The 17,089-nt window shown below is 41.9% G+C and overlaps 1 protein-coding gene across 3 annotated transcripts in view; it reads right to left on the bottom strand.

Moving 5' to 3' along the window:
* Positions 1 to 17,089, bottom strand: part of LOC106561231 (SH3 and multiple ankyrin repeat domains protein 3) — a 308,236-nt gene that overhangs the window by 20,068 nt on the left and 271,079 nt on the right. For all 3 annotated transcript variants that reach the window (XR_014379094.1, XM_082957270.1, XM_082957271.1), the window contains exons 15-17: positions 14,092 to 14,174; positions 10,088 to 10,212; positions 9,814 to 9,949 (exon numbers count right to left, since the gene is read on the bottom strand). Coding sequence is in view for 2 of the 3 variants with exons in the window: in XM_082957270.1 (XP_082813396.1) it covers positions 9,814 to 9,949; positions 10,088 to 10,212; positions 14,092 to 14,174 (344 nt within the window). In the remaining variant the exon portion in view is untranslated. The remainder of the gene's footprint in view (positions 1 to 9,813; positions 9,950 to 10,087; positions 10,213 to 14,091; positions 14,175 to 17,089) is intronic.

The following is a 17,089-nucleotide window of genomic DNA, read 5'->3' as shown; positions in this document are numbered from 1 at the left end:
AGCATGGTTGCTATGGCTACCATGGTGGTAGCAAGGTTTGGCTTGGTGCAGAGGGATGTGTGTGAGCTATGAGGTGTGTGTGAGAGGAGAGAGAGAGAGAGAGAGAGAGAGCGAGAAAGAAAAAAAGAGAGATAGAAAGAAAGAAAGAGAACGATACACAGAGAGAGAGAGAGAGAGAGAGAGAGAGAGAGAGAGAGAGAGAGAGAGAGAGAGAGAGAGAGAGAGAGAGAGAGAGAGAGAGAGGGAGAGAGAGAGAGATAGAGAGAGAGAGAGAGAGAGTGTGCGGGGGATTGTGAGTGTGTGTGAGAGTGTCTGCAGAGTTAGGAACTGGAGAAAAAGTTGACTTGGAGCAGCAGTGCTGCCTTTTAGAGTATTAAATACAGCTTAGAAGAGCTAAGAACATCACAGAACAGCCAGGCAGAGCAAAGCCGGCTCAGTAGAACTTCATGGGGTGGTTTAGGATTCAGGATTTTATTTGGATCCCCATTATCTGTTGCAAAAGCAGGAGATACTCTTCCTGGGATCAACACAAAACATAAAAGATGACATAGTACATAACAATAATAGACAAGGACAGCTCAAGGACAGAGCAACATACATTTTTTTGAAATATAGAAATACAAAAGGTATTGTGCTGACAAAACACTTAACAAAAACATATTACTTTACATAAACATACAAGTTATTTAGGTCAACAAAGGGATAGGCATTGTGCTGTGAGGTGTTGTTTCATTGTTTTCTTAAAGCTGATTTTGCTGTTTGCTTGGGTAATTTGAGATGGAAGGGCGTTCCATGTAACCATGGCTCTATACAATACTGTGTGTTGTTGTTTTGGACTTGGAGACTGTGAAGAGACCCCTAATGGCATGTCTGGTGGGGTACATACAGTATGTCTGTCAGAATGGTATGTTATTTGAATATACAGACAATTTGGAATTTTCATCACAGTAATATTTCTCATAAAAACAAGAAGTGATGCCGTCAATCTTTTTTTTCTATTTTAAGCCAAGTGAGACTGGCATGCATCTTTTTGATATTAGCCCTCTTTTTACAGTGAAGGGCAAGACGTGCTGCTCTGTTGTGGGCTAGCTGCTGCTTTCCTTTTTTGCAGCTCCTACCATTTAACTGGGAAATAGTCAAGATGTGAAAAAAATCAGCGCCTGCAGGTCGAATGTGGTGTTAAAAAAGCAGAGCACCTCTTTATCACAGACAAACCTCTTCCGATCTTTACAACAATTGAATCAATATGCCTTGACCATGACAATTTGTAATCTAACATCACACCAAGAAGTTTGCTCAGCAGCCACATCATTCGTTACCAGATTCAGCTGAGGTCTTAGGGAATGATTTGTACCAAATATAATGCTTTTAGTTTTCGATATGTTCAGGACTAGTTTATTACTAGCCACCCATTCCAAAACTGACTGCAACTCTTTGTTAAGGGTCACTAGCTGTGGTTGCTGATGTGTATAATGTTGACTCATCAATGTAAATAGACACACAGGCTTTGGCTACTGGTAGAACATTAGTAAAAATAGAGAACAGTAAAGGACCAAGACAGCTGCCCTGCAGAATACCACACTTTACATGTTTTACATTAAATAATCTTCCATTAAATAAGACCCTCTGTGTTCTATTGGATAGATAGATCTCAACCCATGATATGGTAGACGATGTAAAGCCATAACACATACATTTTTCCAATAACAGATTACGGTCAGTAATATCAGAGGCTGCAATAAAGTCTAACAATACAGCTCCCACAATCTTCTTATTATCAATTTATTTCAGCCAATTACCAGTCATTTGTGTCAGTGCAGTACATGTTGAGTGCCCTTCACTATTAGCATGCTGAAAGTCTGTTAATTGGTTCACAGAGAAATAACATTATATCTGGTCAAACACCAAGCTGATTGGTTGTCTGTTAGAACCAGTAAAGGGTGCTTTACCATTCTTGGGTAGCGGAATGACTATAGATTCCCTCCAGGTCAGAGGACAAACACTTTTACACAAGCTCAGATTAAAGACATGACAAACAGGAGTGGCAATATAGTCTACTACCATCCTCAGTAGCTTTCCGTCTAAGTTGCCAATACCAGGTAGTTTCTCATTATTGATGGACAACAATAATTTTTCCACCTCTCCCACACTAACTTTACAGAATTCAAAATGACAATGTTTCACAATGTTTTATAATGGCTCACAGTCTGTTGTTGGCATTTCATGTCTGAGTATGCCCACTTTGCCAATGAATTACCTATTAAAATAATTGGCAATGTCAAAAGGTTTTGTGATGAATGAGCCTGAGGTGAATTAGCATTTCTGAACATACTTTCATTTAAAGTACTTCATTCTTGATATCATTTCAGAATAATGTTTTTTTTCTTCAGTTATTCACAGAAGTTCTCAATTTACAGAATGCTGTGCAGCCAGACTTATTAGCCACTCCTTTTGCTTCATCTCTCTCAAACATAAAATTGTTAAATTCCTCATCAATCCACAGTCTTAACAGTTCTAAAAGTCAGTTTCTTAGTAGGTGCATGCTTATCAATAACTGTAAGAAACAATTTCATAAATGCATAAGTGCAGCGTCTGGATGCTCCTCATTACACACATCAGACCAACAAATATTTTTTACATCTTCAACATAGGAATCATTACAAAACGTTTACACTATTTTGGGCCGAGTCTTTGGAACTTTGCCTTTTCTGGATATAGCCACTATATTATGGTCACTACATCTAATGGGTATGGATACGGCTTTAGAACAAAGTTATGCAGCATTGGTAATTCGATCAATACACATGGTTGATTGACAGCCTGACCCAGATTACAGGCACAGCCTGATGAAAACCAGTCTATATTCAGGTCACCCAGAAAATGGATCTACAGTATCTGAAAGCATCAAACACATTATCAAGCATTTCATACATATTATCCAGATGTGAGTAAGACCTTTAAACAGGTTAACATTCACAAGGCAACAGGGTCAGACGGATTACCAGGACGCCTACCCAACGCATGCGCTGACCAGCTGGCAAGTGTCTTCACTGACATTTTCTATCTCTCTCTGACCCAGTCTGTAATACCTACATGTTTCAAGCATACCACCATAGTCCCTGCGCCCAAGAACACCAAGGTAACCTGTCTAAATGACTACCTGGGACCCTTTGGGGACCCTTTGGATGACAAATCGGAGGAAGATTTTCAAAAAGTAAGTGAATATTTAATCGCTATATGTGAATGTATGAAACCTGTGCCGATGGAAAAATATTTTGATGTGGGGCGCCGTCCTCAAACAATCGCATGGCATGTTTTTGATGTAATAGCTACTGTAAATCGGACAGTGCAGTTAGATTAACAAGAATTTAAGCTTTCAGCCGTTATAAAACACATATGTGCATAAATGTTTAAAATCCCGCTAGCGGGACACCGATCCTTAAGAAACATCTTGACTGGCTGCATCACCACTTGGTATGGCAACCGCTTGGTATCCAACCATAAGGCACGTACGGCCCGGTACAACACTCGGGCCGAGCTCCCTGCCATCCAGGACCTCTATACCAGGTGAAGCCCACCAAAATTGTCAAAGACTCCTGCCACCCAAGTCATAGACTGTTCTCTCTGCTACCACACGGCAGGTGGTGCCGGAGCACCAAGTCTGGGACCAAAAGGCTCCTGAACAGCTTCTACCCTCAAGTCATAAGACTACTGAACAGCTAATCAAAAGCTACCCAGACTATTTACATTGACCCCCTTTTTATTTGAACTGACTCAATCACACCGTCTCTATGTACACTCATTGGATTCTACCCACTCACTACACTGTCACTGCAACACACACTACACTAACACTCCAACAAACACACACACACACACTCCAACAAACACACACACACACACACACACACACACACACACACACACACACACACACACACACACACACACACACACACACACACACACACACACACACACACACACACACACACACACACACACACACACACACACACACACACAGTCTTCTATAACTAATCCTGTGGAGACACACAAACAGTCCCATTAAAAATTCTATTTTCCCTAACCCTAAACCTAACCCTAACCTTAACCCTAACCCTAAGCCTAACCTTAACCCTACAATTAACCCTAGCTCCTAACCCTAACCCTAAACCTAATTCTAATTCTAACCCTAATACTTTTAGTTTGTTTACTATTAATTATTGTGGGGACTTCTGGTCCACACTAGGCTTGGGGGGGTAAACCGTATATACCATATACCGGGGTATTTGGATTCTTTTTTTAATACATTTGAATATTTGTAGCTACTTTTTAAGTAAATACCTGCAGTCCTCTTGTGAAAAAAGTTAGGCAATACATAACATTGTGTTCTTCATTTCACCTGTCACATCCTTATGAAGTTTATGGTAGTCCACAGTCACGTGTCACGTGGTGTTTGTTTACAAGCATACAACAACGAGAGACCAGAGCCTTGTGAGTCACTCATTGTTGTGCAGCATGCACCAGGTGATCTAATTACAGTATGGAATTCACAACTAAATGTTTGCCAGCTAGATATCTTATAACTATTAAGGTAGTGCTAAATGCTCTGTAGTTGTGCATTTGGTTTACTAATTTAGTAGCTTGTTATGCTATCTTCCAAAATCAAGCATTCGCTTGGTAACAGCAGAGAATCCCCTCCTGGATCAAGAGCCTTGCTGGCTAATATTTGTTTTGTGTGTGCAGCAAACTGTGAGTAGCATTTTTGCCTTACTAGTATAGTTTAGGTTAGAAACTGTACAAAATGTTTGTAATACTCTTGTTAGCAATTAGTTAGCATTCTCTATGAGATGGGTTTTTTCAGTGCCGGTATTACCGAATATGGCATAAAGTCGGAATGAAGGCATGACAATCTGAGATGTTACATTTTTTTTATATTTGCAAATGTATTACAAATAAAAAACATAAATATCACATATACATTAGCATTCAGACCCTTTACTCAGTACCTTGTTGAAGCACTTTTGGCAGAGATTACAGCCTCAAGTCTTCTTGGGCATGACGCTACAAGCTTGGTACAACTGTATTTGGGGAGTTTCTCCCATTCTTCTCTGTAGTTCCTCTCAAGCTCTGTCAGGTTGGATGTGGAGCGCCGCTGCACAGCTATTTTCAAGAGATGTTCGTTCAAGTCCGTGCTCTGGCTGGGTCCCTGCCGCTGAAAAACATCCCCACAGCATGATGCTGCCACCACCATGCTTCACTGTAGGATGGTGCCAAGTTTCCTCCAGACATGACGCTTGGTGTTCAGGCCAAAGAGTTCAATCTTGGTTTCACCAGACCAGAGAATCTTTTTTCTCATGGTCTGAGAGTCTTTTAGGTGCCTTTTGGCAAACTCCAAGTGGGCTGTCATGTGCCTTTTACTGAGAAGTGGCTTCCATCTGGCCACTCTACCATAAAGGCCTGATTGGTGGAGTGCTGCAGAGATGGTTGTCCTTCTGGAAGGTTCTCCCATTTCCACAGAGGAACTCCGGAGCTCACTGACCAAGGCCCTTTTCCTCTGATTGCTCAGTTTGGCCGGTCGGCCAGCTCTAGGAAGAGTCTTGGTCATTCCAAACGGCTTCCATTTAAGTATGATGGAGGCCACTGTGTTCTTGGGGACCTTAAATGCTGCTGAGCTTTTTTTGTACCCTTCCCCAGATCTGTGCCTTGACACAATCCTGTCTCAGAGCTCTACGGACAATTCCTTCGACCTCATGGCTTGGATTTTTCTCTGACATGCACTGTCAACTCTGGGACCTTATATAAACAGGTGTGTGCCTTTCCAAATCATGTCTAATCAATTGAATTTACCACAGGTGTACTCCAATCAAGTTGTAGAAAGATCTCAAGGATGATCAATGGAAACAGGATGCACCTGAGCTCACTTTCGAGTCTCATAGCAAAGGGTCTGATTACTTATGTAAATAAGGTATTTCTGTTTTTTATTTTTTATACATTTTGAAAAATGTCAAAAAAATATGTTTGCACTTTGTCATTATGGGGTATTGTGTGTAGATTGATGAGGAAAACAATTATTTGATCAATTTTAGAATAAGGCTGTAATGTCACAAAATGTGGAAAAGGGGGAAGGGGTCTGAATACTTTCGGAATGCACTGCACGTTGCTGCTACTCTGTTTATTATCTATACTGATTGCCTAGTCACTTTCACCCCTACTTGCATGTACATATTATCTCAACTACCTCGTACCCCTGCACAGGGACTCGGTACCAGTACTACTACCAGTAGTATATATTATTGTTGTTTTATTGTGTTACTATTTTCTTTTTATTTTTTGCATTTTTTTTTTACTTTTTAACTCTGCATTTTTTGGAAAGGGCTCATAAGTAAGCATTTCACAGTAAAGTCTACACATGTTGGACTCAGCGAATGTGACAAATACAATTTGATTTGATTTGAGATACAGTACTGACTGTTGGTGGCCTATAGCAACACTCCAAAAGTGAGTCTTTAGATGAGGCAGGTTAACTTGCAACCACAACACTTCAACAACATTAGACATAAGGTCATCTCTAAACTTTACAGGAATATGGCTCTGAACATATACAGTAACACCTCCCCCATTAGCATTTCTGTCTGTTCTGTAGATGTTATATCCTTGTATTGCTACTGCTGTATCATCAAAGGAATTATCTAAGTGAGTTTCAAAGAGAAACAATATATGAATGTTATCCAATGTTAGAAAGATATTGATTTCATGAATCTTATTTCTAAGGCTACATATATCAATATGGACTATTTTCAGTCCTTTCCTGAGTAGCTTATCAGAGATAGAAGTAAAATGAAGAAAGAAAACACACAAAGAATGACAAGAACATGGTTTGGCCAATAGAGTCAGTCAATCAGGCACTTGTGAGTGTCAGTTGGTGTGTGTGATGTGGGGCTGAAGCTTCTAACCCGGAAACTTGTCTCTCTCCCTCCACTCAGTATTTTTGGAGGGAGGATGGACAATGAGCCTGTCATAGCAGATTTAAGCAATGTCCCAACGCTCTCTGGCAGCTTTCATGGCTGGGATAAGTTATTTCCCCCTCTGGCGCACAGCTTCCAAGTAGTCTTCGTTAAGGAAGATGTTGGTTCCTCTCATGTTCTTGGCTCTCTCCAGAACAGCCATCTTGTCCTTAAACCTCAGCAACTTGACCACTATCAGCCTCTGTCTATCACCTGGGCGGGTTACAGGTTTTCCAGACCTGTGGGCGTGCTCCACCTCAATCTTCAATGATCAGCTTTTCAGTGATCATTGTTTTTACTTTCTCCTCAGACTCTGCCCAGTTCCCATGTGAAGACTGGTTTGCCATCCACAACAATGTTATTCCTCCTGGACTGTCCCTCTAGATAGTTTGTTTTCCCAGTCATTGTTAATAATGATTCACAGACTATGCTGATGTCATCTTGCGTAGACTTACAGTTTGTTGTCATCTTTCTGCAAGTTTTTTTCAGGACATCCACCTCTCCTGGGACAACTGAAAACTGTTCTTAAAGGTCCATGACGTCTTTAGTCAGATCGTCCATTCTTTTGTTAGTTGAGTCAATCAGTATTTCAACAAAGATCTTGAAGCTATTTTCCTGTTGTTGTAACAACTGCTTGTAGAACCCCTATTGTTCATTTAAAAAATCTTTCACCTGTGATAGAGAAACTGTCCTCTCCATTACTCCCACCATTGGCTTTGGATTTCATGGTAGCAACATAGACTAGCATTGGTGCCCCACAGTTCCAGACAGGGCAGGTCGCAGGGCAGATGGAAACAGAAACAAACAGCAGGGATTTAGACAGTCACAAGATCGGCACAAGCGTAACCGCTTTGCGGGCTGTGTTCAAGCTGTCAAGGAAACTTTGCTAGCTTGATAGCTAGTAAGCTAGCAGCTAAGCTAGCTGCTACACCAAGCAGCTCATCAGACTTTTGGTTGGCAGGATCCCTGAACAGATGTAACGGTCCCAGCAACTGAGGCTAACCAGGTTGCGGGATCCAAATTCAAAAGGTAACTAGTAACCAAACTTTTTCATTAGAACACTTTTTTAGAGACTTTCAAAACAACAAACCGAGCTCTCCCTTGTTCCGCGTTCAGCACACCTCTCTGATGCGTTTCTGTCTCCGCCCTCTCACACTCTATACTGACCAAAACACACACTGTACACTCCTGACCTGAGTCCTCTAATGAAATTAGAGGAAGTGGGGACTTCATCATGACCAAGCGGTAGATCTTCAGAACAAACTAATTTCCTCAAATTAGGTGGATAAATACACTGTCATCTCAGTGTAATCAAGTGTATTACTGTTGTCACTGTCTTTAACCACTGTCAAAGCATTACTTAAGTAAGACATATTCCATTTTAATTGTCAAAAATGATAACTTCTTGGGAAAATACAACATCCTGGACAGTAGTGGAAAAAGTACTCAATGTTCATACTTGAGTAAAAGTAAAGATACCTTACTAGAAAGTGACTCAAGTAAAAGTGAAAGTCACCCAGTAAAATCCTACTTGAGTAAAAGTTACAAAGCATTTGGTTGTAAATATACTTAAGTATCAAAAGTAAACATAAAGTACATATACCTCAAAAAACGACTTAAGTAGTACTTAAAATATTTTTACTTAAGTACTTTACACCACTGATCCTGGATATGCAAATCTTCCTTATTTTTTGAGGGGATTCACGCAACTTCAATCCCAGCAACAATACATGTCTGTCATGTTCAGTTTTCAATCACAGACTGACTACTTAAAGACCTCCATATCGACTCTGTTATCTCTCTCTCTCTCTCTCTCTCTCTCTCTCTCTCCTCTCTCTCTCTCTCTCTCTCTCTCTCTCTCTCTCTCTCTCTCTCTCTCTCTCTCTCTCTCTCTCTCTCTCTCTCTCTCTCTCTCTCTCTCTCTCTCTCTCTCTCTCTCTCTCTCTCTCTCTCTCCTCTCTCTCTCTCCCTCTCTCTCTCTCCTCTCTCTCTCTCTCTCTCTCTCTCTCTCTCCTCTCTCTCTCTCTCTCTCCTCTCTCTCTCTCTCTCTCTCTCTCTCTCTCTCTCTACTTGTGAGTACCAAAAGTCCTCACAAATAATAGTAAACCAACTTAAAACCTCAAATACATCTAAGTTCTCCTGCAACAGGGTGATCAAATTAAGATCCTACATGTGTATCTGTCTGTCTCGCTCACCCAAGGAGACACACACACATACACTTTCCCGAGGTCTTAGTAGCTGGAGAGAGTGGGAGCTGTTTAGCACAGGGATGAGATGAGATGCCGTTGACATGGAAACCACATGAATTTACAGTTTGGTAAAGTGGTGAAATCACCTGGATGACAGGAACATACAGATCCTTCTCAAATATATCAGGTCATCTAGTGCCAACTGCCATATCCATGACAACATACTAATACAGAACCTAGAATTGAAGAACCTAATGGCTATATGCCAGAGATCAAATACATGGACCAGCTAATAATGTGACACTGGACTGAAGGAGGAGGAGATTACATCTGCAATGAGGGACAGGCAGTAGTGGAAGTCCCATTTTTCAACTTGTCCACTCCAGCACACCAGGGCGAGTATCAACACAAAGCATCTCAGAGTAGGAGTGCTGATCTAGGATTTGTCCATATAATCTTATTCATTATGATCTAAAAGGCTAAACTGATCCTAGATCACTCCTACTCCGAGACGCTATGTGGATACAGGCCCACATATACATGATACAATCACAGGACTGTAGATACTCATTATATATGACTCATAGTAACTTGATGAGGGACATGCTGCTCACCTTTCTTGCGGACCACCTCCTCAGACTCAGGTTTGCGTGTGACAGAGACCACCTTCATCAGCAGGCTGTTGCCCCCCTGTCTGATCAGAGACACCACCTGCTTATGGCCCACCTTCACCACGTTCACTCCGTGCACCTGGAACACACACACGCACGAATGCCATGCACACATATACACACGGCTGGAGGTCAGCAGACAGAGACCTGAGAGGCAGTGGGGCTAGTCCATGGGGTTGGAGAGGAGATAGGAGAAGAGGAGAGGGGGTGTAGTTACCTCTATGAGGAAGTCTCCTGTCCTAAGCCCAGCCCTCCAGGCCACTCCCTCTACGTCGACAGACTCCAGGTACTGGAGGGCAGGGAATGCAGGTGTTGGGGTGAACTCCTCAATAGGCGTCTCAGCTGGGAACACACAGAGAGAATGACCAAATATCCAAACATGGATAGATGTTTGAACACAAGAAATACACATACAGCATTAATCTTGGAATCCTCCGTAAGGTACACTGAATCGTGAGAGTATCACCCACGCACATCTGCCATGGAAAAGAGAACACACTTTAAACTCATAGAGGTACACATAGAAGTAGATACACACAGCAGCCTGTAAGTGAATGTGTGTTTCTAATAGAGTGAGATGGTATAGTGTTTTTATTTTTTTATTTCACCTTTATTTATCCAGGTAAGCTAGTTGAGAACAAGTTCTCATTTACAACTGCAGCCTGGCCAAGATAAAGCAAAGCAGTGCGACAGAAACAACACATGGAGTTACACATGGAACAAACAAGCGTACAGTCAAAAACACAATAGAAAAAAAAGAAAGTCTATATACTGTGTGTGCAAATGGCATGAGGAGGTAAGGCAATAAATAGGCCATAGTAGCAAAGTAATTACAATTTAGCAGATTAACACTGGAGTGATAGATGAGCAGATGATGATGAGCAGATGATGGTGTGTAAGTAATGATACTGGTGTGCAAAAGAGCAGCAAAGTAAATAAAAACAATATGGGGATGAGGTAGGTAGATTGGGTGGGCTATTTACAGATGGACTATGTAGGAACGGTAAGGTGGTGTGACAGGGAGAGACCCTTTCACTCAACAGTATTACTTTAATCACTCTCACACTGAAAATCAGATTACACACACACACCTGGGGATAGAGCTACTGTGTACTACACACACCCTCTATTTAATCCAATTGAGGCCAACTAAACCACCTACAAAGGAGAGCTCCCAGAGGCACCTGCAATGTATGTACAGTGGGGGAAAAAAGTATTTGATCCCCTGCTGATTTTCTACAATTGCCCACTTACAAAGAAAATATGAGTTTATAATTTTAATGGTAGGTTTATTTGAACAGTGAGAGACAGAATAACAACAAAGAAATCCAGAAAAACGCATGTCAAAAATGTTATAAATTGATTTGCATTTTAATGAGGGAAATAAGTATTTGACCCCCTCTGCAAAACATGACTTAGAACTTGGTGGCAAAACCCTTGTTGGCAATCATAGAGGTCAGACCTTTCTTGTAGTTGGCCACCAGGTTTGCACACATCTCAGGAGGGATTTTGTCTCACTCCTCTTTGCAGATCTTCTCCAAGTCCTTAAGGTTTCGAGGCTGACGTTTGGCAACTTGAACCTTCAGCTCCCTCCACAGATTTTCTATGGGATTAAAGTCTGGAGACTGGCTAGGCCACTCTAAGACCTTAATGTGCTTCTTCTTGAGCCACTCCTTTGTTGCCTTGGCCATGTGTTTTGGGTCATTTTCATGCTGGAATACCCATCCACGACACATTTTCAATGCCCTGGCTGAGGGAAAGAGGTTCTCACCCAAGATTTGACGGTACATGGCCCCGTCCATTGTCCCTTTGATGCGGTGAAGTTGTCCTGTCCCCTTAGCAGAAAAACACCCCCAAAGCATAATGTTTCCACCTCCATGTTTGACGGTGGGGATGGTATTCTTGGGGTCATAGGCAGCATTCCTCCTCCTCCAAACACGGCGAGTTGAGTTGATGCCAAAGAGCTCCAATTTGGTCTCATCTGACCACAACACTTTCACCCAGTTGTCCTCTGCATCATTTAGATGATCATTGCCAAACTTCAGACGGGTATGTATATGTGCTTTCTTGAGCAGGGGGACCTTGCGGGCGCTGCAGGATTTCAGTCCTTCACGGCGTAATGTGTTACCAATTGTTTTCTTGGTGACTATGGTCCCAGCTGCCTTGAGATCATTGACAAGATCCTCCCGTGTAGTTCTGGGCTGATTCCTCACCGTTCTCATGATCATTGCAACTCCACGAGGTGAGATCTTGCATGGAGCCCCAGGCCGAGGGAGATTGACAGTTCTTTTGTGTTTCTTCCATTTGTTGTCACCTTCTCACCAAGCTGCTTGGTGGTCTTCTAGCCCATTCCAGCCTTGTGTAGGTCTACAATCTTGTCCCTGACATCCTTGGAGAGCTCTTTGGTCTTGGCCATGGTGGAGAGTTTGGAATCTGATTGATTGATTGCTTCTGTGGACAGGTGTCTTTTATACAGGTAACAAACTGAGATTAGGAGCACTCCCTTTAAGAGTGTGCTCCTAATCTCAGTTTATTACCTGTATAAAAGACACCTGGGAGCCAGAAATCTTTCTGATTGAGAGAGGGTCAAATACTTATTTCCCTCATTAAAATGCAAATCAATTTATAACATTTTTGACATGCGTTTTTCTGGATTTTTTTGTTGTTATTCTGTCTCTCACTGTTCAAATAAACCTACCATTGAAATTATAGACTGATCATTTCTTTGTCAGTGGGCAAACGTACAAAATCAGCAGGGGATAAAATACTTTTTTTTCCTCACTGTATGTATGTATGTATGTATGTATGTATGTGTGTGTGTGTGTGTGTGTGTGTGTGTGTGTGTGTGTGTGTGTGTGTGTGTGTGTGTGTGAGTGTGTGTGAGAGAGACATGACCCCACTATGAAAGACAATCTGTTCAGTTTTATCTGAGGCACATGGGAAGATGGAGGGAGAGAAAGAAGGAGACAAGCTAAAGAGAGGAGAGAGGGAGGGATACATCTAGAGTGGGGGAAAGTTGACTGTTGGAAATTGGAAAAGGAGGAGAAAAAGGTAGACAAATTGAAATATTGAAAAGAAAGCTATTGGCTCTACATTAGACTCCATGTCAACTGTTTGTTGACATGGAGCTACAGACTAGTCTCTCCCTCTCTCTCTAGCCTTCATTGCTTTAGTGTTTAGAGGTAGGGAAAGGTGGAGTAAGAAAGAGATGTAGAGACAGAGAGCAGGGGAGAGAGAGGCAGGCAGCCTAGCAGTTAAGAGCATTCGGACAGTAACGGAAAGGTCACTGGTTCAAAACCCTGAGCCAATTAGGTGAAATATTAGTCGATGTGCCCTTGAGCAAGGCACTTAACCCTAAATGCTCCTGTACGTCACTCTGGATAAGAGTGTCTGCTAAATGACTAAAATATAAATATAGAGATGGAGGAGCAACAAACACACTCTGACTCCTGGGTTTGGTGCCCGTGAGGGGTTGCTATAGTAACCAGCATGGGGAGCTGGAATGTGTGTGTGTGTGTGTGTGTGTGTGTGTGTGTGAAGTAGTAGAGGATAAAGACTAATAGTAAAGCGGAGGGAAGGGGTGAAAGACAAGACAAGAGAAGAATAGAACAAAAGAAAGACAGTGAAGGAATCAATGAATGAGAAGAAATAAAGATAAAAATTGGAGAGAAAGTAATTTCTGTCTCTGAATACAATGTGTGAGGAACAGATGGGGGATTCAACGAACAGTTCATTTTAGGATGACGCCACCACAAGGGCTAGACAGACACACACATACACACACTCATAAAGAGACAATGTGGGGTTGATCAAAGCCAGTCATGTTGGTTCATAGGTAAATAAGGCATACTGTGTGACTCAGTGAAAGAGGTCTAGAACTCCTCACATCAACCCACCACATCTCATACCCCACACTCAGAACACCTGCAGAGGAGCTCACAGACCTGTAATGACACACACACAGACAGCCTATGACATGAAGAAAGTAGCTAGCAGGGCCTTGGAGGCAGCAGTGACAGTGATCAAAACAGCCTGCTTTAGTAATAAGGTATAAAGTCAAGCTTTGTGAAAATATGTGTTTGGAGCTCCAGGCTGGTCCTGGAGGTATAGAGAGAGAAGTTGTCTGTTCCAGTCTTATGGCCAAGCACTAAAACACTTGATTAATTAGCAAAGGTATTCACCTATGTGTGTGTGTGAGTGTGTGTGTGTGTGTTTTTGTACCTTTGGCTCCCCGCAGGACGAAGCCGAAGCCTTCGTTTTCTTTCTTCTGCAGCATAGCATTCTTCTCCTCTATGATGTAATCACTGGAGAGTAGAGAGGAGAGGGACAGCAAGTAAGAGTCCAGCAACAAGTTCACTGAGAGAAGAGACAAAGAGACAGGGGGGAATGAAGAAAAGGGGAGAGAGAGCCAGAGATGGTAGAGAAAAGGGAACAGGGATCGGAGGAGAGGGACAATGAGAGAGAAAGAGGTAAGGAAAGAGAGGGATAGATAGGGGAGAGAAGGGGGAAGGATAGGGAGCAGAGAGAGAGCTGGGTGGGGGGTGATGTAGGGAGAGAGGAACCCAATGGCTTTGCAAACAAACACACACACACAAACACACCTGAACCTCCTTCTCTGATGACCCAATCAACTCTTGGGGCTGTACAGTACCTAGATTGTGTGTATTATTTGTGTGTGTGTGTGTGTGTGTGTGTGTGTGTGTGTGTGTGTGTGTGTGTGTGTGTGTGTGTGTGTGTGTGTGTGTGTGTGTGTGTGTGTGTGTGTGTGTGTGTGTGTGTGTGTGTGTGTGAGTGAGTGCATATTATGTCAGTTCAAACCAGACAATTCAATCGTCAAAAACAACAGCACATGTATTCCCAGCGACATTCTCGCACTCTGTAGCCACACAGTAAAAGCAGCATCATGTCCCATTCTCAGCAACACCCATATACTGTTGACTGACCGTCTGACTGTCAGAAGCCATGGCTGACACCAGACAGCCCATAGAGTTAGTGAAGCAGATGACTGTGAGTGTCAGTCTCGTGAAAGTCTCTCAGGTCAGTAGACATCCCAACACCACACACACTGGCAAGGGAGATCTGGAGTTTGACCTTGTGTTAACAGTTTGCCACGCCTGCTACCCAGCCACTTACCCAGGGCAGATAGAGCCCCTGCTGACAGGGCCTGGAGACCCGTGAGAAAAACTCCTGTGTCAGGGGGCAGAGGTTGCAGAGATACAGTATCATTTAACTAGAGGACATGCTAAATACAGAGAGATATACGGTGTATAGATATGCCTACAGTTCAACATCTCTTCCTCTCATCCCTCTCTCAGCCTCCATCCTGCATATCCAACTCCAGCTTAAACGTTTCCCCTCCATAGCTCCAGAATACCTTGCTTTATGTTTCCATTCAACCAACCATGTTCTCAATCTCTCTAATGTTGCATTCACAATTCTATTTCATGAACTCCCATTTAGATACAGCTCAACTCAGGCATTTTGAAAATATCTTCCATACATTCATATGCAAAAAAACACACACTGTGGCAGAATCATATCACACAATGTATTTATACAGTCTTACATAGAATCATGTTCCATAAACCCTCTAAGTAGCAATTCACAGCAGCATGCCAAAGACTTCCATTCACATACAACTCCATTCCATAGACTTCCATTCACATACAACTCCATTACATATACTTCCATTCACATACAACTACATTCCATAGACTTCCATTCACATACAACTACATTCCATAGACTTCCATTCACATACAACTCCATTCCATAGACTTCCATTCACATACAACTCCATTGCATAGTCTTCCATTCACATACAACTCCATTCCATAGACTTCCATTCACATACAACTCCATTCCATAGACTTCCATTCACATACAACTCCATTCCATAGACTTCCATTCACATACAACTCCATTCCATAGACTTCCATTCACATACAACTCTATTCCATAGACGTCCATTCACATACAACTCCATTCCATAGACTTCCATTCACATACAACTCCATTCCATAGACTTCCATTCACATACAACTCCATTCCATAGACTTCCATTCAAGAGCTTTGACATTCTCTCCTATTCAGCTGCTGTAGCTCTCACATGATCTTCATGACTCACTATGTACCCATTGTTAAAGCGGTGGAGAACTGCTCTCTCTATCTCCACAGCTACCCTCTGATACCAAGCTCCTCTCGCCTGACAAGCTGACTCTGACATTTACAGTGAATTTACATCAGAACACAGTCCTATAGCAGCTCCTCTTCTACTGTCCTCTTTCTCAGCCTGCACATATGATTTACACGAGAGCTAGCACTCATACACTCCTTTATTACAGACGTCATATACAATACATTTCAGAGAGAGACGGACAAGGAAGAGAAGGAGAGACATACTCAAACACATGCACAAACACACACACATGTTTTGGTAATGGGAGCTTAGTTATGTATAATGCAAGCAGAATGCACTGACCCTGTCTCACCACTAGACAGCAACAGCATCACATAACTCTCATTTACACTCCCCTAAGTATTTATTTGGACAGTGAAGCAAAAACCTTTAATTTGGCTCTATACTCTAGCATTTTGGATTTGAGATCAAATGTTTTATATGAGGTGACAGTACAGAATGTCAACAACTATTTTAGGGTATTTTCATGCATATCTGTTTTACTGTTTAGAAATGAAAGTACTTTATGTATTTAGTCCCGTCCCTCCCCCCCCCGTCCCCCCCCATTTGAAGGAGTCATACATATTTGTACAAATTCACTTATAGTGTATTACATTTAGTAAACCATTTAGTATTTGGTCCCATATTCCTAGCATGCAATGACTACATCAAGCGTGTGACTACAAACTAATTGGATGCATTTGCAGTTTGTTTTCGTTGTGTTTCGGATTATGTTGTGCCCAATAGAAATCAATGGTAAATAATGTATTGTGTCATTTTGGAGTAACGTTTATTGTAAATAATAATATAATATGTTTCTGATCACTTCTTCATTAATGTGGATGCTGTCATGATTATGGCTAATCATGACTGAATCGTTACAGAAGCGTATACAGTATATCATACCCCCACAAAATACTAACCTTCCATGTTTTAGGGGCATGATCTTTGTGCATCTGCAACTTTCTCAAATCCAAAATGCTGGATATTACAGGGCCAAATACAGTTGAAGTTTGAAGCTTACATACACCTTAGACAAAT

This window comes from Salmo salar, chromosome 10 (assembly GCF_965601325.2).
Source record: "Salmo salar chromosome 10, fSalSal1, whole genome shotgun sequence".
NCBI lineage: Eukaryota > Metazoa > Chordata > Actinopteri > Salmoniformes > Salmonidae > Salmo > Salmo salar.
Note: the sequence above shows the minus strand (reverse complement) of the source record. Positions and strands in the feature narration are given on the sequence as shown.